Consider the following 25,948-nt stretch of genomic DNA (forward strand, 5'->3'; position numbering starts at 1 on the left):
ACCCTATCCATACAGGCATTGGAGGCGTTCTTCCAGCATGCCGATCTCCTGCTCAATGTAGCTCAGTGGCTGGCGTTGTATCTCTCCTCTGCAGCAGTGGTGGAGTCTCTCACTGGTGGCAGGAGCCACGTCTGCAAAGGATAGCCCTTATCGCCAAGAAGCCACCCCTTCATCTGAGCCAGTTCAGTGAACAGTGGTGGCGGCCAGGACTGGCACAGCACCCAGGTGTCATGACAGCTGTCTGAGAAGCGGTCACACATTCACAGTAAGCATCTGTGGTGTTCACATACCAGCTTCACTTAGATTGAGAGGGCTCCTTTAATGGTGACGTCTGCAGATGGTAGCCTGGCAGTAGGCCTGATGGCCACATGAGTGCAGTCTATGAACATTAAAACCTATGGTTCTCTGGCAATGGTGCCTGAACCAATGGCCCTCTGGGCCTGGCTGTGAGGGTCCATCCTGAAGCGGACATAACTCACTGGCCCTCCGGTGTAGGGCACTGGTGACCACCCTGATGCGGGGATGCACTGCTGACTGTTTGACCCCACAATGGTCTCTGGTGGGCCCCTAAAAGACTGCAGAGGCATCAGGTTTGAGAACCGCTGCCACTATGAGGAACAAAGACATGAGATGTTCACCGGAGCCCATGGGCTGCAAGTCATCCTTGAGCAGGGCACAGAGACGTGTTACCACCCTCTCTATATGCACAATCTCCTTTGACGCTGGTGCACTGACATCCGATGGCATGTCACGTGGGACCTGTAGATTCACGGCAACCGTAATAGCGGGCTCTCCTTTGGGGCTGCTGCTCACGACTGGGGGCCTCTACGTGGATCGCACCTGCCCTGTTGGCACATATGGATCCTCACGTGCAGAGGATCACACAATGTAGGATGAGCCCTACCTATTTCCAGATGATAATTAAAGTTGAACCCTGCATGTATTTGAAGGTTCCTAACAGGGCAGGGATTGTTGTTGACGGGTACATCAACTGCTTTCCTGGATTAACTATGTGGCGTGCCATGGCATTGCCCCCACCATCCATAAAACCTTAATGCTCCTGCCCTTTCTGGCACCCTTCCCATACACAGGGTGTCTAGTGTGCCATTGCCCCTTCACAAACATACAGCGTACACTGTTAACGGAAGGATGGTACACAGTACCTCCCTTCGTGCCAGCACAGCTTTCTCTTCTGTGATCTCAGACCCCCCCTTTCAAAATGCAGAGCGAGACCCCTGCATATCCCCCCTCCATCCTCCCTTCCAGAATGAAGAGTTAGATCCCTGTGTATCACCCCTCCCTCCTCCCTTTCAGAATGCAGAGTTAGACCCGTGTATCCCCCCTCCCTCCTGTAATGCAGAGTTAGACCCGTGGGCTTTTCAGATCGTGAACAGGACAGCACGTGACGGCCGCCTGTTCAACGACAAATCTGGCACTGTCGGTGGAGAGGCAGTGGGCTGCATAAATCAGCATAGGTAAGTAATCATTACCATATGTTGATTGTGGTGGTGCCACCACCGGTAACATGCTTCTCGGCGTCGAGGCGGGCCTCTCCCCGCAACATTTGCCCGGCCCGGCCTGGCCACCCCCCCCCCACCCCATTGAGGGGCCAGTAAAATTCAGCCCCTGGTATCTTGTATAAAAATGTACTTAACCCTATAATACACCAGCAAATTTGGATTTTAAACCACGAACAATAAAGGAACAGCAATATAAGTCCAAGTCAGGCTGGTGCATGACTTAGAAGGGAACTTCCCATTCATCTGCTGCCCTTATCCTTCTAGGCGATGGAGGTTAGAGTATTGGGAACAGTTGCCAAAGAAGCCTTGGATAATTACAGCAGTGCATCCTGTAGACAGTACACACAGCAGCCACATTACACTAGTGATTGAGGGGTGTTAGTTACAACTGGAGAGTTTAACCCCACCCCACCAATATCTACTGACTTCAGCTTCACTACATCTCCTTAGTGCTACAGTTAGTCAAGTGCAGCCCTGATGTCAAGGGCAGTTACTTCCACCTCCCTTCTGGAATTCAGCTTTTGCACCCATGACCAATGAGATCTGGAAAGGTGAGAGACCAAAAAAGAATTCTTAGGTTTTCCTGAGTTCAGCAATTAGTGTCTGCTGCCCTAGTGCTGTATTGTCGACATCACAGGTACTAGCTGGAAATTATCACTGAGCCCAACACCAAGGGAGATGATTTAAACACAAAGCGGACATAAAAGCGCTCATGTATTTATGACTATTTTACAATGCATGGCGTTTCTTAACACTGCTGGTCGCAGTAACTTTAAACAATGTCGCCAGCATTCAGTTTAACCAAATAAAGCAAAACAGACAGAAATGGCAGACTAAGTGCTGCAGTAAGTTAGCGTACTACTCTTTCCACCCAGATGACTAGTAGTTTAGAACTCGCTATTTGCACCTCTAACAGCAGCAGACTTTTCCTGATTACTAGGTAAAATTAAAATTAGAAACAGCCTGTATGCAGACTGCATTGCTTCTAAGGCAGTGCTGCCTCTGGAGGAGCTGGGAAGATCATTTTAGGAGGGTTTAGACTCCTCTGGGGCATTAACGCTACCTGATTTGCGAAATGGCATTACACCAGTCAGGGCTGCCTGGTGGCAATAGTTTTGTAAGATATGTACAGCACAAATCTTGTCCCACATATGTTACAACCTCATTAGCTTGAACGTTTTGAGAGATAAGAATTAATTTTAATTAAATGGTATTACTGTCATCAGCATAATACAACATTTCAAAATGCTTTGATAATTAAAGGGAAAATGATCAGCAATTCTGACAAAGTAGTCATATTCCTCATACTAGGATAACGGAAGCAGGAGAAATGGGTGCAGATCTTTGTCCACATGCACATGCCTGGGAACACTGACAAACTCAAAAAAGCTCACAGTATAATAACTGATGTCTGAAAGAATCAAAATTCAAGATTGTAGGGCCAAAATATGCACAGGGACACCAATTAAGGCATATTAACCAGGATTGTAAAAACATGCTAGCAATAATAAGTAAAGATGAGCTTGAGAAACATTTCTAACCTATATCTGATGAGGGAGCAGATGGGAAGCTGTCCACTGGCACTGAATCTGGCGGCCTTCCATATGTAATTTCATATAGTAAGTGGCCAAAGGAATATACATCAATAGCTTCTGTAGTCTATAAAGTACAAATATATGCAGAACGAATTTATTAAACAAACTAAATGTGATAATCAAACATTGCAATGTTAAAATTAAGCATTTTTTTTTTACTTCCATAAAGATTCAAGCCAAGGACATAGCAACAAAAGGATGTGATATGGTTGACTCACCCCTCCCTTTGTCCTTGCTTCTACGGAAGCAACTTGACCCCTCTTCTCCCCCAAGCCCACACCCACCACTGTTACTCTTGACTGACATCTTCTCCAAAAACACATGAGCTTCAAATGTAGAGAACTAAAATCTGAACACAAATCTTGCTACTCTATGGGAAGCCACCTCCAGCCCACGTGCACACAAGAATTTTTAGATAATTTTGCAAGAAAGATTTCCTCAAATAACTGCATGAAAGATTAGGTAACGACTGTGTCTTTGCATACATGAACTGTAAAAAAAAAAAATACCTAAATTCATTTGCAATTGTTATTCAACTTGACAAACAATGGTGGCAAAATTCAACACTAAAATAAAAGCAAAATACTGCGGATGCTGGAAATCTGAAATAAAAACAAGAAATGCTGGAAATACTCCGTGAACTCTGCTTCTCTCTCCTCAGATGCTGCCAGACCTGAAGAGTATTTCCAGCATTTCTTGTTTTTATTTGTGGCAAAATTCAACTTTGATGGGGATGCAGAGTGGATGGTAGTGAATTGGCTGCCTATTACACAACCCACCCAATTTTCCTTTTCATTGATGTAATTGGTGGGGTGTGTAAGCGAGGCTTACTACCGCTCGTCTTATACACATCCTAAAGTTGAATTTTACCCCCCATATCCTCCGGAAGCGCAATGTTTTAACAACTTATTTGTGAAACTATCCTAATCAGCCTCAGATTAATTGATTGGATTGTCATTGAGAGCTTGAGTTTGTGCACTTGTGTGCAAGAAAAAAGATCCAGTCTTTACAGCAAAAGCAATAAAAAATAATTGTATTTTTAGGTTTAACCTATTATGAATACTAAATTTTACATTTATTTCAATTTCTATTCCACAACATTGTAATTGTTTTGTAGTCAACAACCCATAGGGTAAAGAAACTTCAACCCCAGCCTCAACTAGCATTTAATCTCAGCTGCCCTGAGTGAATTGCATCAATTCTAATTATGAACTGCTAGATAAAGCACTTCTTTATTAAGGGGGAAAAAAAGCTAAGACTAACTGTACCGCGTAAAAGTGCCTTCTTTAGATAGTCTAAGCAGTATGAAGCAGATTATCTCAACACTTCAAACTGCAAGCGAAAGTGGTGCAATACGAATCAATAGTGAGGAAAAGTGATCTGAAAAGAAAACAAGTGAAGATAGCAGCTTTAAAAAAATCAAAACATTATTTACACTGGTAAGGACGGTGAATACTCACATTGATTTTCCTAGACTGTGTATAATAAGGTCTATAATAGCTGGGTAATCCTAGCAATGAGTTTTCTAAATCCAGTAATTTACATGTATCTCCATCAAGCATCACGTTTGAAGGATGAAGATGTCCATATGGAATTTTTTTTTCATGAAGAAACTTCAATACCTGGAATTTAAATCAAACTGATCAGCAAGGTTATCAAAACAGAATGAACAAAAATTACAAAAATGTCAAGTAGAATTATTTTTAAAGTAATACTAAATTGAGTTAATAACCAACAATTTGATAGAGACAGCAAGAGCAATATACCTCCAGTATTTGTCTCCCAAAAGTTTTTATCTGTTGAAGGTCAAGCCCTTGAATTTTCTTAGGACTGCAGTATTTCTTCATAAAAGGATCTTTTGGTTTAGCCTTTATGCAAAATAAATCATTACTTTTAACAGAATTACTATTTGTCAGTGGTTAATTAACATCTTTTAGAATGTTCTGTAAGTGATCCAAAGAACAGATATTATTGGTTTGTGATTAACAGCATTCTTACCAAAACAGCAATTGAGTGATCATGGACTGATGTGCCACAAAGTTAAGGACCAAACGGTATTGGATATTTCTTGTAACCAAATATATAAACCGAATTAGATTACAACTACTTTATAACCAAAGTATGGCCTAGCATGATGGAAGATATAGTTAAATTTAAAGAGAACAGAGATGCAAAAAAAACTATACTCTATATTCTTAATTATTTAAAATCCAAACTAAATATTTTTATGTAAATACATAAATTTGTAAATACAAGTGTATGTGATGTGCATACTTCAGAACATTTAAATACCTTAGTTGAACAATATGGAGATAACCAACCTCTATAAATCAACCAATAACATTTGAAGAACTGCAAGGTTCATGGCTTTTAGTTTTTTTTAATCTTAATGAATCTTTACAATTTCACCAGTAGACAATGAATGCATAATACTGCTCACAATGAAATCCAAGTGAACTGCCATATGTAAATGTTATTCAATATCCTCAACTTTACATAATTCTTTTGCACATCAACATTTTCAGCATGCCATTTTTTTGTTTCTAAAGATGTCCTCATCAATCTTGCAATATAACCAGAAGATGTTTCTCCAGAGAGTAACTGATTAATATGGCTGCATTTCCAACTACATGGAAAGTTAATGAACATGAGAGTTCAGATCCACACACCAGCTCAGTTACTGATTAACTTTGCAGCTGAGCAGAACTTCAAATTTAAGCTTGGTCATAGTTTCCTGGAGAAATAAAAAAGGCCAAAAGCAATTTCTATGCCATTACACTGCAATATTTGATACTCTTCGTCACTGTTGGCAGAGGAAAGTTAAAAATATCTCAATACTGAGGCAAAATCAAATTCTGTTTCTGAAAATTCAGACAGGAAAGATCTTTGAAATGGAAAACAGCTTAGTCTAAATTAATATTTGTTATTTAATGGGGCATACCTTGCAGATATAATCTCTTAGTGTTCCTTTTTCATTATACATTCGGATTACAAGTCCCGAAGATTCGCTAGCTGTGGCAAAGGTGACAGGATAGATATACGGGTGCTAGAAGTTAAAATAAAACAAAGTCTTTCTCAGACCAGAATTCAACTCACACTGAAAGTTTACCAACAGCTTTGCAGTAATAAAAATATCTACTATGACCCTTTCCCCTTTCCCCCAAATCAAAGTACTGAACCACACACAACAGATGCCCCCAATCTGATCCTTGATTGCTAATGTAGTCCATTTTAGCCAGCACATTGCCAGAAAAATATGGCGAGGGGGAGGGGAGGGGAGGGGAGGGGAGGGGAGGGGAGGATCTATCAGAGTTCCCACCTCTGATCTAGCAACCTGGGAAGCGCACATGCACAGATGTCAGATGAGAATTGAGCTTCACTTTGATATCCCCAAGATTGAATAGTCTACCATTAGTTACTAGACTCATCCTTGATGAGGAGAAATTTGAAGGGGAAAAAATCATGGGAGAAGTTAGAAATATTTAAACTAGAACTTTCACTTCTTGGTTTTCAAGGAGTCAAACCTTTTGGCCTCACGAAAGGTATATCCAAAAGATTTCAAAAAGGATGAACTTAATGAGAAACTGAACAAATCCAGTGGCGTGTGTACACAAAACAACTGGACGGTCTAGAAAATGACAGTATGAGAATACAGATGGTGGCCATTCTCACCCAGGCTCTTCAGCACAGATGAAACTGCATTCCCCAAAGGGCTCAGGAAGCATGGATAAGAACTGCACTATTTTGATTGGAGTATAACATGGGCAGCTGAGAACAGGAGAGATAGAGCCAGAAGCTATCCAGAAATGGCTAGTTTAGGCCACGGCTTTTAAAATGAATCTTTCTTCACAGAAATAACTTTTCATCTAAATAACCAATTTAAAATGGAAGGGCTAATAGGAACAACATTAATTTTGTAAATGTGTATTTTTACTTTATCTGGATCCAAAAGCAACTTCACAATGTTAAACATTGCAACCAGTAGGTTGTGGTGTTAATTGATCAAATTACTCAGTAAAGACATTGATTAAACAATGGAAAACCTATTGATTATCTTATAAACCATAGGGGATTCTCTTTGAGAGCAGATCTCCCTTAGCTGGCAAAACTTTGCTTTTTTTGCTATCTTTTCTTCACTTCATCAATTTCTCAGAAGCATCAGGAAGGTATTGTGGGAATCAGCCAAATCTTTTTTTAATGATAGTTTGTTCTCAAACCTTTCTTCTCTTATCTCTCTTTTCCCCATCTACCCAGTTTGGTAACAAGAAAGTATTCCACTTAAAATTCACAAAAGGAGCCTTCTATTTAGCAGTGCAGCCAAGATGTGGTGACATTTGGCCACTGAAGGCAGGAAACAAATTGCCTCTTAATTGAAGCCCAAGCATGTATGACAGTTTGATCGTAATGTTTGGTGATTAAGTACAACAGTAGTTATACTACAACAAATTAACTGTAAATGTCCAGTATAGCTCAAAACTTTATAGCCCCGTTTTGCATTGAATTCATTCTGAACGAATACTTACAGACCAAGAAGGTAAAAGCTTCATCGCTGACTGAAGATCTTTATCAGACAGAAACATATCAGGGCCAAGGTCAGCCTAGAAAAAAGATCACAAGGCAAATAAAGATGAGCCCATTGACTCCATCTTAGCTCATCCATCCAGAAAGACTTAAAGGGACCCCCACCATCAGCTATAGCATCCAACTGTCTCTTAAATGTTTCCACTGTTCCCCCAATTGTAACTGTTAAGTTCAAACTTGATTAAGCTATATTAAAGTCAAAATCTCCACAAAAAATCATAAGATTTTAATATATTAGTATGGAAAATCATATACTTATGTCTGAGCACACTTCAACTTAACTTTTTCATTATAACTTTTCATGGACACATTTATAATAGAAACTGACTGTGCTAAAACTTATGTTGTAATTACTATCCAAAATGAATCCCCATTGTTATTTAATATTAAAGACAATGCAAAGATTGTCAATAAAACAGAGTGAAATATCTGAGCAATTTTTAATTATGAAAAACTCTACCGCCATACATCAATTCTTGACCTGACACTGGAAGGTTCACTGTATTCGCTGCTCACAATGCGGTCTCCTCTACAATGAGGAAATCAAACGCCGATTGGGTGACCGCTTTGCGGAACACCTCCACTCAGTCCGCAAGCATGACCCCGAGCTTCCAGTTGCTTGCCATTTTTATACACTACCTTGCTCTCACGGGCCCACATTTCGGTCCTCGGCCTGCTGCAGTGTTCCAGTGAAACTCAACGCGAGCTCAAGGAACAGCACCTCATCTTCAGATTAGGCACTCTAGAACCCTCTGAACTCAAAGCAGTTGGCTACAGACAGGCTGTTGGTCACAGAGAAAGCAGTTGGCTTTTGGAAAGCTGTTGACTTTGAAAGCAGCTGGACTCAGGAGCAAAGAGGCCATTGGGAACCAGGGGTGTTTAAGTTTTGAGGCAGGCCTGTGCTCAATGTGGGAAGTCCAGATTCGGGAGGTGATCTCATACCTCGGAAGATAGCCGAGAAACTAAGGAATCAAAGGGAATTCCTAAGAGCTCTGGTAAACTTTGGATTGGTCCCAGGAGAAGTGAACAAACCACCAAGTATGGGGGAACTCTTGGGGTGGAAGTAAAGTCAAATGGGAATGTTCTTTTAAGATTTTAAGTTTAAAATACAAATGTTTCAAGTTGTAGCATTAAGTTAGTAGCATTTTGCTTTGCTTAACTCTTGTAATGGAAAGTTTTTTTGTTTAAAACATGAAATCTTGTGGCATGATTCTTTCAGTAATAACTTGAAATTCGACTTTCTGTTTTTAAAAGTGAACGGTCCCTAACGGGATTGTAACAGTGTTATTTCTAGAGATGTGACTTATAAGTAAAGAAGGCATTGTTGAAGTTGTACTTGGGATTGGAGAGACCTCATCTGGTGCATTTAGTTCGGTTTTGGTCTCTATATTACATGAAAAATGGAGGGGAAGAATCAGATCTGGTGGCACCTTTCCCACAGGTATAAAGTGGGTGCAGCATGGACCAATTTCGTGGACAAACCTCCTACACTCAAAGTATGTCTGAAAGACTGACCCAATATTGGGTCTTGCCATTTTTTTCAGGTTGATGAAGGGAATGCAGTGAATGTTGTTTATATGGATTATAAGAAAGTGTTTGATAAGGTACCACATAAAAGGCTGGTCAACAAAATTGAGACTCATGGAATAGGGGAGTCAGTGTCCAATTGGATAAAAAAAATTGGCTTAAGGACAGAAAACAGCAAGTCGTAAGTCAGACTGGAGGATGGTAGACAGTGGTGCTTCCCAAGAGTCAGTGCTGGGACCACTGCTTTTTTTGCTATATATAAATGATTTGGATCTTGGAATACAGAGTAGAATTTCAAGATTTGTTGATAACACCAAACCTGGAGATGTGGCAAACAGTGAGGATGATATGAACCACCTGCAACAGGACATATAGCTAGGCTAGCAGAATGGACACAGAGGTGCCAGATGGAATTTAATACTGACAAGTGTGAGGTGATGCATTTTGGCAGAAGGAACAGGGAGAGGCAATATATACTTAATGGCATTATTCTAAAGAATGTACAGGAACAGAAGGACTGGGGACTGCAAGTGCATCAATCTTTGAAGGTGGCAGGACTTATGAGAGAGTGGTTAGTAAAGCATACAGAATCCTGGGCTTTATAAACAGAGGCATTGAGTACAAAAGCAGGGAGGTTTTGCTGAAGCTTTATAAAGCACTGGTTAGGCCCCTACTGGTGTACTATGTCCAGTTCTGGTCACACTTTGGGAAGGATGTGAGGGCCCTTGAGAGGGTGCAGAGGAGATTTAATAGAATGGTTCCTGGGATGGGGGATTTTAGTTACAAGGTTAGGTTGGAAAAACCAGGGTTCTTCTTAGAACAAAGGAAATTTGGAGGGAGATTTAATAGAAATGTGCAAGATTATGACAGGCTTAGATAAGTTAGACAAAGAAAAACTGTTCCCATTAACAAATGGTACAAGGATTAGGGGATACAGATTGAAGGTTTTGGGCAACAGATGCAGGGGAAATATGAGAAGAACTTTTTTTTACGCAGGGGGTAGTAATGACCTGGAACTTGCTGCCGACAATGGTGGTGGAAGCGGAGACAATCAATGACTTCAAGAGGAAACTGGATGGCCAGTTGAATGAAATAGACTTGTAGGGCTACGGGCATCGAGCGGGGGAAGTGGAACTGACTGAATAGCTCCATGGAGAGCTGGCATGGATTTGATGGGTTGACTGGCCACAGTGGCGCAGTGGTTAGCACCGCAGCCTCACAGCTCCAGCAACCCGGGTTCAATTCTGGGTACTGCCTGTGTGGAGTTTGCAAGTTCTCCCTGTGTCTGCGTGGGTTTCCTCCGGGTGCTCCGGTTTCCTCCCACATGCCAAAGACTTGCAGGTTGATAGGTAAATTGGCCATTATAAATTGCCCCTAGTACAGGTAGGTGGTAAGGAAATATAGGGACAGGTGTGGATGTGGGAGGGATATGGAATTAGTGTAGGATTAGTATAGATGGGTGGTTGATGGTCGGCACAGACTCGGTGGGCCAAAGGGCCTGTTTCAGTGCTGTATCTCTAAACTAAACTAAACATCTGTGCCGTAAATGACTATGACCATGACTGCCATTTGATTTTCTTTTTAAACCATGTGCTGGTCTTAAACTTGTTTTTCACGTTTTTGCTTTCGGGCTGTTCATTATTCTGCCATTAACATTCTCTCTGGACAAATGGTTTGTCTTTTACTACAGCTATTACTTGTCCCATTGTCCTTTGTTCCACGACATCTTTGTCAGTTAATCTCTCCTACCTTCTGCCCGATCCCAGACCTTCCCTTTTGTTTTTCTTTCCCTTGCGCAAAACCTATTACATTTCTAACCTTTGCCAGTTCTGATGAAAGGTCACTAACCTGAAACAGTAACTCTGTTTCTCTCTCCACAGATGCTGCCAAACCTGCTGTATATTTCCAGCACTTTGTTTTTATTTTGTACCAGAAGGTTAAGCTCAGCCAGTGCAACTTTCACATCCTAGGCTCTGTATATCTTGTATTCAAATAAGGGACACACTTACATAAAGAATTACTGGCTAGTTCTTCAATGGAACTCATTCAAAGTGAAAAAGCCAAAACAGCCTTAATTCACAACTAGCAACAATCTTGCTGTTTCATACAAAGGAGCTTTGCTAAGAATCCAGTATAAGCATGCAGTTTGAACTCCAGCTCCCTTGCATAATATGTCCAAGACTCTATTACACAAACTAGGCTACAGTGGAGTGAAATTTAAAAATTACTACGAGTTTATTATCTCGGTCTTTTGAAGTCAGACTTACCCAACTTAATACTTGCCGTTCTTTAGGCTGATCTTTACTTTTTATTAAAAGGTGCCGTTTTCTTAATCTCCAACCTTGGGGGAAAAAAATAATGCTCTAAGTATTCTATCTGAAGTGATCACTACCTGCAATAAATTATCTACAAATATTTCATCAATGGTAATGAAAACATTGTCTGTAACATTTGTCCAAATGTAGTACAATACAAATTTTTAAAACTCCGCAGTCAGAATCTAAATGTACTATATACTCCAAAACTTAAGTATTTTCCATAATTGCATTCCACCAAAATGAACTCCAATCACACTGCAGACAAAAAAATTACAAGGTACACCTAACAACATTCAGGCTCAGACTAAGAGAAAAGCTTTTGACAATAGTGCTTTATTAAATGTGAATTCTGACGTGGGTGGATCATTTTATGCTCTTTGATATCAAATGGTAAAGAGATTACCTGCAAAAACTTAAGGTAATAAAGTAGGGAATTTCAACTTCCCCAATATTAATTGGAATAGTCTTAGTGCAAAAGGATTAAAAGGGGGCGGAATTCTTAAAGTGCATCCACGACAGCTTTTTGAGCCAGCATGTAGAAAGTACTACAAAAGAAGGGGCGGTACTGGACCTAATCTTAGGGAATGAAGCCGGACATAGAGTTACACAGCACAGAAACAGGCCCTTCAGCCCGTCGTGTCCGTGCTGGCCAGCAAGCACCTAACTATTCTAATCCCATTTTCCAGCACTTGGCCCGTAGCCTTGTATGCTTATGGCGTTTCAAGTGCTCATCTAAATACTTCTTAAATGTTGAGGGTTTCTGCCTCTACCACCCCTTCAGGCAGTGTGTTCCAGATTCCAACCACCCTCTGGGCGAAATTTTCTTTCCTCAAATCCCCTCTAAACCTCCTGCCCCTTAACTTAAATCTATGGCCCCTGGTTATTGACACCTCCGCTAAGGGAAAAAGTTTCTTCCTATCTACGCCCCTCATAATTTTGTATACCTCAATCAGGTACCCCCTCAGCCTTCTCTGCTCTAAGGGAAACAACCCTAGCCTATCCAGTCTCTCTACATAACTGAAATGCTCCAGCCCAGGCAACATCCTGCTTAATCTCCTCTGCACCCTCTCCAGTGCAATCACATTCTTCCTATAGTGTGGCGACCAGAACCGTACACAGTATTCCAGCTGTGGCCGAACTAGCATTTTACACAGCTCCATCATAACCTTCCTGCTCTTATATTCTATGCCTCGGCTAATAAAGGCAAGTATCCCATATGCCTTCCTAACCACCTTATCTACCTGTGCTGCTGCCTTCAGTGATCTATGGACAAGTACACCAAGGTCACCGTGACCCTCTGTACTTCCCAAGATCCTATCATCCATTGTCTATTCCCTTGCCTCGTTAGTCCTCCCAAAATGCATCACCTCACACTTCTCAGGATTAAATTCTATTTGTCACTGCTCTGCCCATCTTACCAGTCCATCTATATCGTCCTGTAATCTTAGGCTTTCCTCCTCACTATTTACGACACCACCAATTCTCAGGTCATCTGCGAACTTACTGATCATACCTCCTATATTCACGTCTAAATCATTAATGTACACTACAAACAACAAGGGTCCCAGCAGCAATCACTGCGGTACACCACTGGTCACAGGCTTCCAATCGCAAAAACAACCCTCGACCATCACCCTGTGCCTCCTGCCACTAAGCCAATTTTGGATCCAATTTGCAGAGTTCTGGTCGCCACACTACAAGTCAGATGTGATTGTGCTGGAGAGGGTGCAGAGGAGATTCACCAGGATGTTGCCTGGGCTGGAGCATTTCAGCTATGAAGAGAGACTGGATAGGCTACGGTTGTTTCCCTTTGAGCAGAGAAGGCTGAGGGGGTACCTGATTGAGGTATACAAAATTATGAGCGGCATAGATAGGAAGGAACTTTTTCCCTTAGCGGAGGTGTCAGTAACCAGGGGCCATAGATTTAAGGTAAGGGGAAGGAGGTTTAGAAGGGATTTGAGGAAAAAAAAAATCTCACCCAGAGGGTGGTTGGAATCTGGAACACAATGCCTTAAGGGGTGGTACAGGCAGGATCCCTCACATTTAAGTATTTAGATGAACACTTGAAACGCCATAGCATACAAGGCCAAGTGCTGGAAAATTGGAATAGATAGGCTTGATAGGCGGCATGGACACAGTGGGCCGTAGGCCTGTTTCTGTGCTCTATAACTCTATGACTCTACTTATGCTAGGCTTTGAAATCATGTATTCTCTCGAGAATTGGCCAACACCAGACCAGAGTTTCATGCTTCAGGTCATCCATACATGTCATACAAAGAGTTGTCAGTGAATATACGACAAAGCACTTCTACTGAGCCACGGTAATTTCTGCAGTTCTGTTCAAATTCTCTCAAGATGTTTACAGTAACTGAAGTGAAAGTTAATTATGAAATCAAAAAATACAGAATAACCCATCAATCTTACAATAATTATTAAACCACACCCCTCCAACTGTGGCAGGGAATTCAATTTTTTTTTTTTTAAATTACTACTAACTGTTCTCCTACATTGTTAACAAGCTGAGAATTAAGTTGGACTATATGTCTCATATGGCTAGCAGAATGAAAGCTAACGTGAAGCTTTGGGTAGAAACAAATGATACATGGAGATTTGCAGTGTATGGGTAACGGGACCAGGTTTTATGGGCAAATTTGCTGTAAGAAAATTTAATTAATAACATTAAATTTGAGAGTGCAGCACAGATGATCTCAGAAGCAGAGTACAGCCAAAGATTGCGATGAGTACGGACTCCTTAAGTCCAAGATTTGTAGAAGCTCAAACATCTGAGAGTTTGTGAATAAAGTTGCAGGTTCTCTCAAGTAATCTCTTCACCATATACACCAAAAAGAGTGTATAATAATCCAGTCACCTCAAAATTCTCATTTTTTTTATTATGTGTATCATGGATTTTTCCCCACACAGTGATTGGATAGCGTTAACTTTGGAGGAATGCAATTGTAGAGAATACTCAGGTTGAAGAGAAAGGTTTGCTTTAATGGCTAACCAAAGTAGAAAATCAGTCGAGAGGAAAAAATTACAGAACTTTCATAAAACAAAAACCTCATAAAATCTCAACATTAACATTAAATTCATGTACAGGTTAGAGGGGTATGATGAGCACAAAAAAGCAAGATTAAAAAAGATAAATGGGGAATGTTGTCATCACCAAGGCTCATCTCCATGAGTAATGAGATAATAGTTTCCTCTTTGCCAGCTGTTAAGGTCCAATGTGAAACAAACTGGGGTAGTCTCAACCCACAACTATAATCAAGAAACTACTTACAATTCAATACTAGTCAGAGGGGCTACAAATAAAAGAAAAATGTCATTGCAGCCAAGTTAAGAATATTGCCAGAGCAGAATAGAGAGATGCTCACCCCAAAATATCTGGATATACTGGAGACAAATGAAAATGTACTCCAAACCCTAATTATGACACATCTCACCTTTATATGCACACCAGTAACAAAAAATATGCATAGATTACACTGTAGATTTACTCACCTATTTCCTTCAGTGGTTCTACCACCTCCCAGTTAGGTTCAGAACGGAAGAACATAGATACCTGCTGTAAGGCGATTTCTGTTTAGTGAATTGAAGAGGGAGAAAAAGAACTGTAAACCTTTGCATATAAATGTTCAATTAATAACAATGAAAATAAGAAAATATTAAACTGATAAAGTAACAAATAATAACTTTAAAAACATTTTCCACTGCTGACTCTGCCATACCAGATAGGAATATAGGGCTTGCAGTAACTAGCAACCTTGACTTAAGGGTTACTATTTATGGAGCCTTAATTACATTTTTGTAAATCTCTTGCTTGGATAATTGATTCAGCTACAAGAACCTGCAATATTTCTTTCTATTCTGTTTACTCCACTCAACTGTAAACAGTAGTTGCCCAACAATGAAAGGTGAATTTTGACTGTATCGATGAAAAGAATTTCAAAAGGCAACAGTATTTATGTAACTGCAGTACTACTCTTAAACACACAGAATACATTTTTTTTTAAAATCAGATTTGATCCCTAATGTGTGCTGAGCTAGCCATTCTCAGCTGAGATGGCAGTGGAGGCAAGGGCCGACAATTGGCCTCAGGTTCCCAATCTAGGAACAAAGAAAAGCCACCAACCAAAGTTCCTGCTCTTCTGATTGCTATCTAGAAATCTCTGTTGGTTGTGGATGTGAACGGATGTATGAGAGAGTTGCCCAAGCCTCAGATGTGATTGCTGCACAAATATAACAGCTCTCAAAGTCCAAGCTCAAACACAATAAAACTGCCACTTGCACAAGGTATTGATGACTGCTGCCACTTCCAAAACTGTAGCCCAGAATGAATCATTGTCATAACTGGAGAAGGCTACGAGGAGAAAAGAAAAAAAACTGTAAACAGAAAGAGGGAAACAGAAATAAAAAGGTTGAAGCTTTTACTATTTTCAGCTTATCTTTAAACAACATTGGCAATACTAAAGGTGATGTTCTTGTATACAAGTAATGGTCTGTTTAATCATAAGTTTAGTCACTATTATTTTTTAAATAGCATTTGCATTTTAAGAGCCTTACTGCAGCAAGAAACCAATTCAAGTACCTACACCACATACCATTTCATAGAGGAGGCAATTTGCAATAACCAACCCCATCATTAAACCAACCATCAGCAAAGCACACAAGTCTGTTTCTGTAATACTGACCAGTGTAGTTAGATGAGTAGTTGATGGGATCAAGAAATTTTTTAACCAGTTCACAGTTGGACAGCATGTGCTGTGTTGTAATAAAATTCAGGTAATTTTGAAGTCCTCGTTGTCTTTCTGCAATGAACTCACGGTCCATATTTCCAATTAGCTTTTTGGGAGGTAGAGGTAGGATCAGGCCTGAGATCTGTAATAATCACATCAAATGAAGTGTAACTGTAAGCATATTGACAAGCCAGCATTATTCTGTGTTTATGATTTAACAAGTTTGTCAAATTCCATTTTGTGGTATGTTTTTCAACAGCTCATAATTGTTCAATTAAGTTTTTAAAAGTGCACCTGGTCACATCATTTACATTTGAACTAAACCGTTTTGTCACCTCTAGCTGTAGTAAATGAACAGCATGCTCACGTTAATATTTTAGTGAAATGCTTTACATCAAGGTTTAGTCTCTTCTACGACTTCCAAAGCAAATTACAAACATCTGATCAGCCATTTGAACCAAAACCCTAAAAAAGTAGCAACATTAAAAAACTACAGCATGTGCCAAACATTAGGGAAATTGTGAGCTCTCAAAAATAGCTTTAAATCCATTACAGTAAACTAGTAACTTGGAAAATTTATTTGAAAAGTAAATTTCTTGAACACCAAAGGCTGACCTTACACAGTAGATTGATTTCTGACTGAAAAGTATTATAATGGCACCCAGTGATCTTGTACAGTAATTTGTGCTTAAAAACACTCAACAATTTAATTCTTAAGACAAACTAAGACTTCAAATTTTAGACTTTCTAATAATATTCATTCTGCACAGTTTCAAGATATGAAATTAGTACAAAACTTAAGACATTTTGGAACTCCATCCAACAAATTCAATTTCTTTTGGATGTCACATGCTAAATTTTGCAAGTATTTTATTCCCATAATCTAATATTAAGATTTGCTCACAGAAATGTTTTTTCTTAATAAGTCTCCCATTTTTCAAATTCCACAAAACTGGTCTGCTCATGCAGCACATTAAAAATAAAGGCAAAAACACTAGATGAGATACCTGTAAACTGGCATTCAGGACATCAAAGTCACTGTATCTTCTGATAATCTGCAAGTAAAATATATAATGTATTTGCTTTACTGTAAGTCATTACGTTTTGACTCTGACATCCTGCAACTACACTGCAGAGATATTTCTGGTCATACTTAAGGCAAGAAAATGTAATGTTCAATGAGTGACTGATTTTTTTTTAAAGCAAATAAAATCTACATTCAAACCTAATGGCAAGCTAACATTCTACGGGTTATGACATTCCTGGGAGTGAAAATGTCACCAATGTAGTATCTGTAAAGGAAATGGGTGATGCAGTAGGCTGCATGCTGGCCTTTCAGCCCCACTGATAGGAGAAAACTTTTCTCTGTCTAGTGGACATGCCAGCACAAAACTACCCTCAAGTTGGCACTAATTGGTAATCTCACTCAGAAACCAAAAGTGGTGAGGGAAATGGAAAAATGCCACAACTGGCACAGCAGAAAGTGCTCATGGGCCAGAAACATATAGTTAGGGCAGACTAGGAGTAATGTTTTATGCTGAAACTGGGTGCCTTAAATTGAAAGTTTTCCATTCCCAGCATTAACATCCCTCACGTCTATAACAAAAAATTTTTAAAAATCAAATCCCTGGTTGTTTAACAGTACTAGCTTTATTATGTGATGCATCCTGGGGTGCATTTAAAAGGACATATATATGTAATCAAAACAGTTACAATGGTTTCTGGATTTCTGAACAAGATTATTGTGTAGATGTGCATTGGACACTCTAATCCTTTGTTTGAGGTCATTCCCATAATACACCATCAGCAGTGTACTTTCTTAAACTGAAAATGTCTCATTATAGTAAGTCTTCCTAATGTTCATTGAACTGTCATTTACCCGACTGTAAACTACAGCTGCATTTCTGTACCCAAGTATTTTCCATTTCTTATTCAAAAAATATTGTGAAGAAATCTTATGCAGTTTAGACGCTATTTCAAAATTCTACATAATACAGTATATTTGAAATTTCCAAAATTATTTCCTGCACACATCAAAATGGTGATAATACTAGTGTGTAAAATCTCTAATGGGCTCAGAGTTACAGTGAGGCAAGGAGTATAAATGGTCACTGAAAAGAAGACTACTTTGTCAGCCTCCTTCATCTTATACATAAAGCTGACAGTTTTTACGATATGAAAACTAGCAGACCTCTACAAAAGTCTCTAGAAATTCTTTTGTGGATAGATCAGCAGTGAGTTCCTTTGTTCACACAAGGAAATGGTATATAATTTCAATTACAACACATACCAATTAGTTATTAACTATGGCCCAAATAAGTCTATCTTCACTACACAAAACACAATCTAAATAATGACACATTACAATTATTTGTTTTCCCAAATTGTGCTTATCTGCAGTAGCATAGTAGCACAAACGGTAGAATATCTGGTGACCATGCAACTACCAGATAGTCATAAAAACCCATCTGGTTCACTGATGCCCTTTAGGGAAGGAAATCTTCCTTCCTCACTCGGTCTGGCCTACATGTGACTCTTGATCCACAGCAATATGGTTGACTCTTAACTACCCTCTGAAATGGCCTAGAAAGCCACTCAGCCATACCAAACTGCTTTGACAAAGTACAATCATTGCAAGGACTGTAGCAGTTCAAAATAGCAGCTCACAAGCGTCTTATGGGCAATTAGGGATTTACAATAAATGCTGGCCTTGCCAGCAACACCAGTGAATGAATAAAAAGGAGTCCCAAACTCTTTCACCCATTTCCCTTCTTTAAGGGGTTTTCAGAGCAGCATCTAGAAAGGTATGGATGAAAATGTCAAGAGTGATGCGAGACCAAACCATGTTATTCTTTTTTAACCATTGTTCAAGGGACTGAAGGCTATATTAGTTACATCTATAAAGAAAGAAAGAAATAACTTGGACATTTATAGCACCATTTAATGACCTTGGAACATCCCAAAGGGCTTTAGAGCCAATGAATACTTTTGAAATGTAGTCACTGTTGGACTGCAGCCAATTTGCACACAGCAAGATCCCAAAATCAACAATGCGATAATGACCAGATAATCTGTTTTTAGTGACACTGACTGAGGGATAAATATTAGGCAGGCTATCAGGGATAACTCCCGTGCTCTTCTTTGACACACTGCCATAGCACCTTTTACATCTACCAGAGGGCAGATTGGGCTGACAGTACATCACTTCTTCAGCACTGCCCTGAAATGTCAGCCTTGATTTTGGACTCAAGTCTCTGGCATGGGACTTGAATCCACAACCTTCTGCCTCAATAGATGCGAGTGCTATTACTGATACCGTGATACAAAGAGAACTAAAAGTCTGATCAATTTTATGTATGCTGCTAAATTTTCCACATATATCAAGACCAGAAATTTTTCAACATCTGTATCAAAATTAGGACGATCAGAACTTTTTTTCGTTCATTCTTGGGATGTGAGCATCGCTAGCAAGGCCAGCATTTATTTCCCATCCCTAACTGCCCTGGAGAAGGTGGTGTACGTACACGCACAATGCTTTATTCAGTAGCAGTTTGACACAACTGATTGAAATGGCCTAGCAAGCCAGAGGGCAGAGAGGAGTTAACAACATTGTTATGCATCTGGAGTCACGTAACCCGGATCAGGTAAGGATGGCAAATTTATAGAGCACCTTTAATGTAAAAAACATTCCCGAAGTGCTTCACAGAGATAATAGGAAAAATGGACAGATGTAATTCAGCCCTGAATAAAAACAAAACTTCACATATACAATTTTCATAGAAGGAAAATTTCACACATAAAATTCATCACATGATTTCCCTTCAATTCCAGAAGTAAGGTATCATTATAATTCACAAGTGACAAGAAGATAGTTACTCATTTTTGCTTCTCTAGCAACCCAAGTAGAGGCTGCTTGGGCTGAGAGACAAAAAAACAATTCAGGATTCTGCTGTATTTCAATACCTATTGTATAGCAAAAAAACAAGAATTCCATCAATGCATTTTTTTTGCTAAACATCAGCGCATTAAATCACTCGTCGAGTATATATACACATTAAAATATCAACTCAGTACTTGTATTCATCTAATAAAGCTGACATAAATAAAGAGGAGTTATTGTTCTTTGGGTGACTGCGCTTCAGAAGAAGATAGCAAATGTTTGCTTTTTAAGACCCGCACACAGTTCATTGGTAAAATATAATAGGTTAAAACAATTACATTGGAATTGTATACCTGCCAACTGTTCTCTGTTGAAACTCCGCGTTGTACACGAATAACATATTCCTGTAGAAGTAAACAAGAGACATGTAAATTAAAACAAGTCTGGAACAGAATACCTCATACCTTTAACTAACACAATGCAATGGCCTGAAATGTGAGCATGTAGCAATAGCTTTTGGTTTGGCAATCAGAATGTCAGTTGAGCACTGTAATTTTTTTTTATATTGGCTTAGTGGTTATAGGCACTGTGTGGTGGGGCACTAAGCCATAACGACAAGAAGGTCACAAGTTCAAATTCTAGTCTTCTGAGTTAGCTGATAGCAGGGTCAGCTCTGGACATGGGCGGGAAAAATGTACCCAACGTGGCCCTCATCCTGATGACCACCTTCGTGTGCGGCTGCATCAAGCTGTGTGTAGACCTCCAGTACGCAAACTCCAAGTGTCACTACGTGCTGAGGTTCTATCTGTCCCCGGTGTTGCGAAGGATGGGCTTGGCCACATTGCCGCGGAATGCTCCATGCAGTTGGGCCGTGCCGTACCACCTATCCTTCGTGGAGCAGTTTCTGCGGGAAAACACCTTTGACCACCGGTCCATCAGGCAGTGGTCTGCACGGAATGTCCTCAAGGCCCTACGGGAAAAGGAGACAGTGGTTCCTGTCGGATAGTTCCCCGAGCAGACCGTCAAAGTCATTTGGCAGAATGCCTCATCACCAGAACTTTCAAACAAGCACCAAGACGTAGCTTGGCTGGTGGTGAGAAGGGCCCTCCCCGTCAGATCCTTCATGCACACCCGAAGTCTCGCCCCCTCCGCACAGTGCCCCCGCGTTGGCTGTGGTGGGGAAGAGACGGTCGCCCACCTCCTCCTGGAATGTGTCTTTGCAAAGCAGGTGTGGAAAGAGATGCAGTGGTTTTTGTCGAGGTTCATTCCAAGCAGCTCTGTAACACAGGAGTCTGTGCTCTACGGGCTGTTCCCAGGGACGCACACCGAGACAAACATCAACTGCTGCTGGAGGACTATCAATTCGGTGAAAGACGCCCTTTGGTCTGCCCGAAACTTGCTGGTCTTCCAGCGCAAAGAGTTGTCCACCACCGAATGTTGCAGACTGGCACATCCCAAGGTCCAGGACTACGTGCTGAGGGACGCACTAAAGCTTGGTGCAGCCGCAGCAAAGGCTCAATGGGGAAAGACCACAGTGTAAGGTCGCCCCACCAAACTGAACTGAGGGGCTGGATCCATGGGAAACCCCTCGAACTGTATCGTTGATATTTTCATTTGCTGTAAATGTGAAACTGTAATTGGCATGACAATAGTGAAATGGAAGGGTTGTGAAGAAATTCATGATAGGATAGAAGGAAACTGATCTCCCTTGCAATGTTTGTATTTTTTGGTGCTGTTTGAAACTGTTTGGCAATGTAATTTTTGCAGATTTTATGAATAAAGTATATTTTGGAAATTAAAAAAAACTTGGGACATTACAATTGTCCTCTTTCCTAAGGGAAAGGACAGAATAAAAATCAGCCAGAGTTTTGACTCCTGATCCCTATCAAAAGAAAGACCTGCATTTATATAGCGCCTTTCATGACTTCAGGATGTGCCAAAGCCTTTTACAGCCAATGAAGTACGTTTAAAGTTTAGTTACCGTTGTAATGCAGGAAACATGGTAGCCAATTTGGTCACAGCAAGCTCCCAAAGACAGCATTGTCAAAATGATCAAATAATATGTTTATATGATATTTACTGAGCTATAAATATTGGCCAGGGCAGCAGGGATAATTCCCCTGCCTTTCTTCAAAATAGTGCCATAGGATCTTTGACAGGACAGACAGGTTGAACATCTTATTGAAAAGATGGCACCTCTAACAGTGCAGCACTCCCTCAGTACCAGACTGGAGTGGCAGCCTACATTTTTAAGCTCAAGTATCTGATGTGGAACATGAATCCACAACCTTCTGATTCAGAGGCGAGTGCTACCAACTGAGCCATGACTGAAAGGCGGCTGGGTTTTGCTGGAACATGCAACATGACGATACTGTATAAGAGCAAGATTGGGCTAGATTGTGTTACCCTTCGTAATTAAATGACTTACCAACAATCAAGAATGGTCACTTGGGTCAGATACCAAAGCATCCATGGAACCACACCCCAGCAAGTGTCAGCAACCTTCAGCAAAGGAGGGGGAAGAACGAGCTCTGTATTTTGCATACATCAAGGCTGGGCATTGGCCTGGAATTTTGCTGAGTAAATTTATGGTGTAAATAGGTTTCTGGCATCCGCACGTATTCAGTTAAACAAGGAAATCCAGAAGCTGCTGTCTGGTTTGCCCTGCTCCTCCACAAGATTCGCTATACTGGTTTCTCACCGATAGATTCAGCATTAAAATTCATGAAGGCGCGAGGTTGAGGTACTTACCCTCTAAATATATCAGAAAAAGTCAGAAGCAGAGTTAAGGGTCACTGACCTGAAACGTCAACTTTGCTTCTCGCTCAACAGATGCTGCCAGACCTGCTGAGTATTTCCAACATTTCTTGTTTTTATTTCAGATTTCCAGCATCTGCAGTAGTTTGCTTTTATTATAGAAAAAGTCAGGCCTGATGCATTCAGCAGTAAGTGAATTTTTACCAGCATGATAAGCCTTAATTACTGTCAATCTCTCTGGCCCTGAAAATATAATTTTACAAATGTGGAGTCCTATTCCTTTGGAATTTAATTATTGTTGCCGATTTAAAAAGGAACAAAATAACTTGTTTTTATTTATTTATTTTTATTTAGAGATAAAGCACTGAAACAGGCCCTTCGGCCCACCAAGTCTGTGCCGACCAACAGCCACCCATTTATACTAACCCTACAGTAATCCCATATTCCCTACCACCTACCTACGCTAGGGGCAATTTACAATGGCCAATTTACCTATCACCTGCAAGTCTTTGGCTGTGGGAGGAAACCGGAGCACCCGGCGAAAACCCACGCGGTCACAGGGAGAACTTGCAAACTCCGCACAAGCAGTACCCAGAATTGAACCTGGGTCCCTAGAGCTGTGAGGCTGCAGTGCTAACCACTGCGCCGCCCACTTTTGCTTTGTGATTCTTTTATCCCTCTCTCTCTCTATCCTAGCTTTCTTACTCTCTCTTTATTTTCGTTCTCTGAATTAAATATTCGAATCAACGTTTCCTGGTTTAGACTCCATGGGCTGAATTTTGAAAGCTTGCTGCCGATTTTAGCACCGAGCATCAAAAAAGGCACAGTGCCACTGAGACGGCGCGATATTTCACGCGGCGGCTCATTTAAATGGAGGGGGCGGAATGAATGCCCCTGATGACATAGAAGGGGCGGCCGCTCTGTCCCCGGCAACAGCATCCCGGCCATCGCGCAGGTGCCAGCACCATTTATAAAGGGCTTCAAGCCCTTCATTGACATTTAAATTTTTACGGTCCTGGTCCCCAGAAATAAAAATAAAATTTCAATAAATCTTTGAAATCCATCTCCCACCGCCCCCCCCACCCCAATGAGTGATCTATATATAAATTACCCCTCTCCCCCCAGAAAAAAAATTTATTCATATCCCGAACTTTCCCTCCAAACTTTATTCTCTTTGACCCTCAACCTCTTCCCACCATACCCGCAAACAATCACGTTCGTTTTTTGCCGCTCCCAAACCCTCCCTGCCCTGAAAAATTCATTCCTCCCCCCTCCCCACCACTGTCATGCCTCGGATCTCCGAATGGATCATGCTTCTATTGCGAAACTGTTCTTCAGCCTTCATTTCAATGTGCATTAAACTGTAGCCTCCACTAGCACCTTGATGTCTTTCGGGACTTCTCCTGCAAGAGCTCCCTCTCACACTATCGGAGGCTCCTTCTCCAGTATGTGATCGTTTCCTGATGCAAGAGTCATTTCCAGTTCCACTATTAGTACTTGCATTGCACTTACTTACTCTCCACTCTTTCACCCCATTCTGCCAGTCCATGGACCTCGCTTCTTGGCCATCATTCTGAACATTCAACCAATATTTAAACTTGCCACTAGATTTTCCTGCATGTCCCACAATTGTCACATCCCTCCATTCACTAGACCCCTCAGGAATATACGTCACCCAAATACCTACTTGGGGCAATTAGCCTTTGGATGTAATAGCTCTGTCCTACACGAGCGATCATGATGCATTACCATTATCCAACCCTGGATCTACCATATTCTGTTCCTCAGGAACTTCATCACAAAACACATGAGAATTTGAGGTACAAGGTGTCTCGATCCCTTCTGAGATTTTGTAATCAATCCCGATTGTGAGGAATGAACCTTAACAGGTTGATTTCCAGGTTTGATAACTACTGTCTTGCCATCACCAGGGCTTTTCCATTCCCTATGACCCTCTCTTTTATAATATACTAAATCTCAAATTAAATTCTGTCTCCGATAGCCTGAAAGGATGGCTCAGGGCTCTCCAAACTTCCTCTGAGGTCTCAGCCTTGATGAAAGCTTTACAAAGTTTTTTTTACAAAGAAGTTTACAAATAATAAAGATTACAAACATGCAGCTCCGTACTCAAACCTTCATCCAGTTTCAGTAAGTGTCTCCTTATATATACACTCAAGTAAGACCCTAATTAACACCCTCCACCTGTATATGATTAAACACAATTAACATGGATCAGGTCGCAGAAATGTACTGTTTTCCTAACTCACTGTACCACTCATTCTCCTTACTGCAGAGTTGAGCAATCAAGTCTACAGAGACTGAGTAGAGAAATACAATTCTTTCGTAGCAAATCAAGAGAGCAAATCACACTTAATGGGTCAATACCCCCTGAGAAAATACATTGTCAAAAAGGAGTGTTCAAATACAATGCTTCAATCATCAATTTAACTCAAATAAAAGACTTCCGTTCCGTAAGCCGAAAAAGACTGCAACTGGTTAAAGGACGATTCAAAAAGATCAAATAATACTTTGGAGTCACCGGCTGTAATACAAATACATCCAACAGGAAAGTGTGTTTATTTTGTGAGTGAGGAAGATACTAGTGAGCTTTCCTGTAAACATAAAGAGAACTTTTAAACTTCCACTACGTCACTCAAATGGCCTCATATCTTTCCATACTCCACTATCTTGAAAACCTCCAAAAACAAGAACTAAGCACACAATGAAGCTGTGACTACAAAACATGCCTAAAATAGTAACATTTTAAAATCAATTACTACATGAAAAGAGTCTCCTACATCTCAGTTCCACACTATGAACGGTACGAAGGCACTAGTATGTTCTGATGAAAGATGTGAAACATTAACTCTGCTTCTCTCTCCACAGTTGCTGCCTGACCTGCTGAGTATTTCCAGCACTTTGTTTTTATTACAGGCCTGTTGATGGTTGGAAACTTTTAGAAAATGATAATCCGGGGCACATTTAAGTCATTTGGATGTACAGATTAATAGGGAAAACCAGCACAGGTTTG

The 25,948-nt window shown here is 40.6% G+C and overlaps 1 protein-coding gene across 4 annotated transcripts in view; it reads right to left on the reverse strand.

Annotated features, from left to right (window-relative positions):
• pxk (PX domain containing serine/threonine kinase) overlaps nucleotides 1-25,948 on the reverse strand; it is a 77,468-nt gene that overhangs the window by 45,118 nt on the left and 6,402 nt on the right. For all 4 annotated transcript variants that reach the window (XM_068051644.1, XM_068051642.1, XM_068051643.1 and 1 more), the window contains exons 2-11: nucleotides 20,514-20,564; nucleotides 17,288-17,335; nucleotides 16,236-16,422; nucleotides 15,046-15,123; nucleotides 11,491-11,564; nucleotides 7,639-7,713; nucleotides 6,057-6,161; nucleotides 4,882-4,983; nucleotides 4,576-4,737; nucleotides 3,062-3,179 (exon numbers count right to left, since the gene is read on the reverse strand). In XM_068051644.1, the coding sequence (XP_067907745.1) occupies nucleotides 3,062-3,179; nucleotides 4,576-4,737; nucleotides 4,882-4,983; nucleotides 6,057-6,161; nucleotides 7,639-7,713; nucleotides 11,491-11,564; nucleotides 15,046-15,123; nucleotides 16,236-16,422; nucleotides 17,288-17,335; nucleotides 20,514-20,564 (1,000 nt within the window). The remainder of the gene's footprint in view (nucleotides 1-3,061; nucleotides 3,180-4,575; nucleotides 4,738-4,881; nucleotides 4,984-6,056; nucleotides 6,162-7,638; nucleotides 7,714-11,490; nucleotides 11,565-15,045; nucleotides 15,124-16,235; nucleotides 16,423-17,287; nucleotides 17,336-20,513; nucleotides 20,565-25,948) is intronic.

This window comes from Heterodontus francisci, chromosome 19, assembly GCF_036365525.1.
Source record: "Heterodontus francisci isolate sHetFra1 chromosome 19, sHetFra1.hap1, whole genome shotgun sequence".
In the NCBI taxonomy this organism is placed as follows: domain Eukaryota; kingdom Metazoa; phylum Chordata; class Chondrichthyes; order Heterodontiformes; family Heterodontidae; genus Heterodontus; species Heterodontus francisci.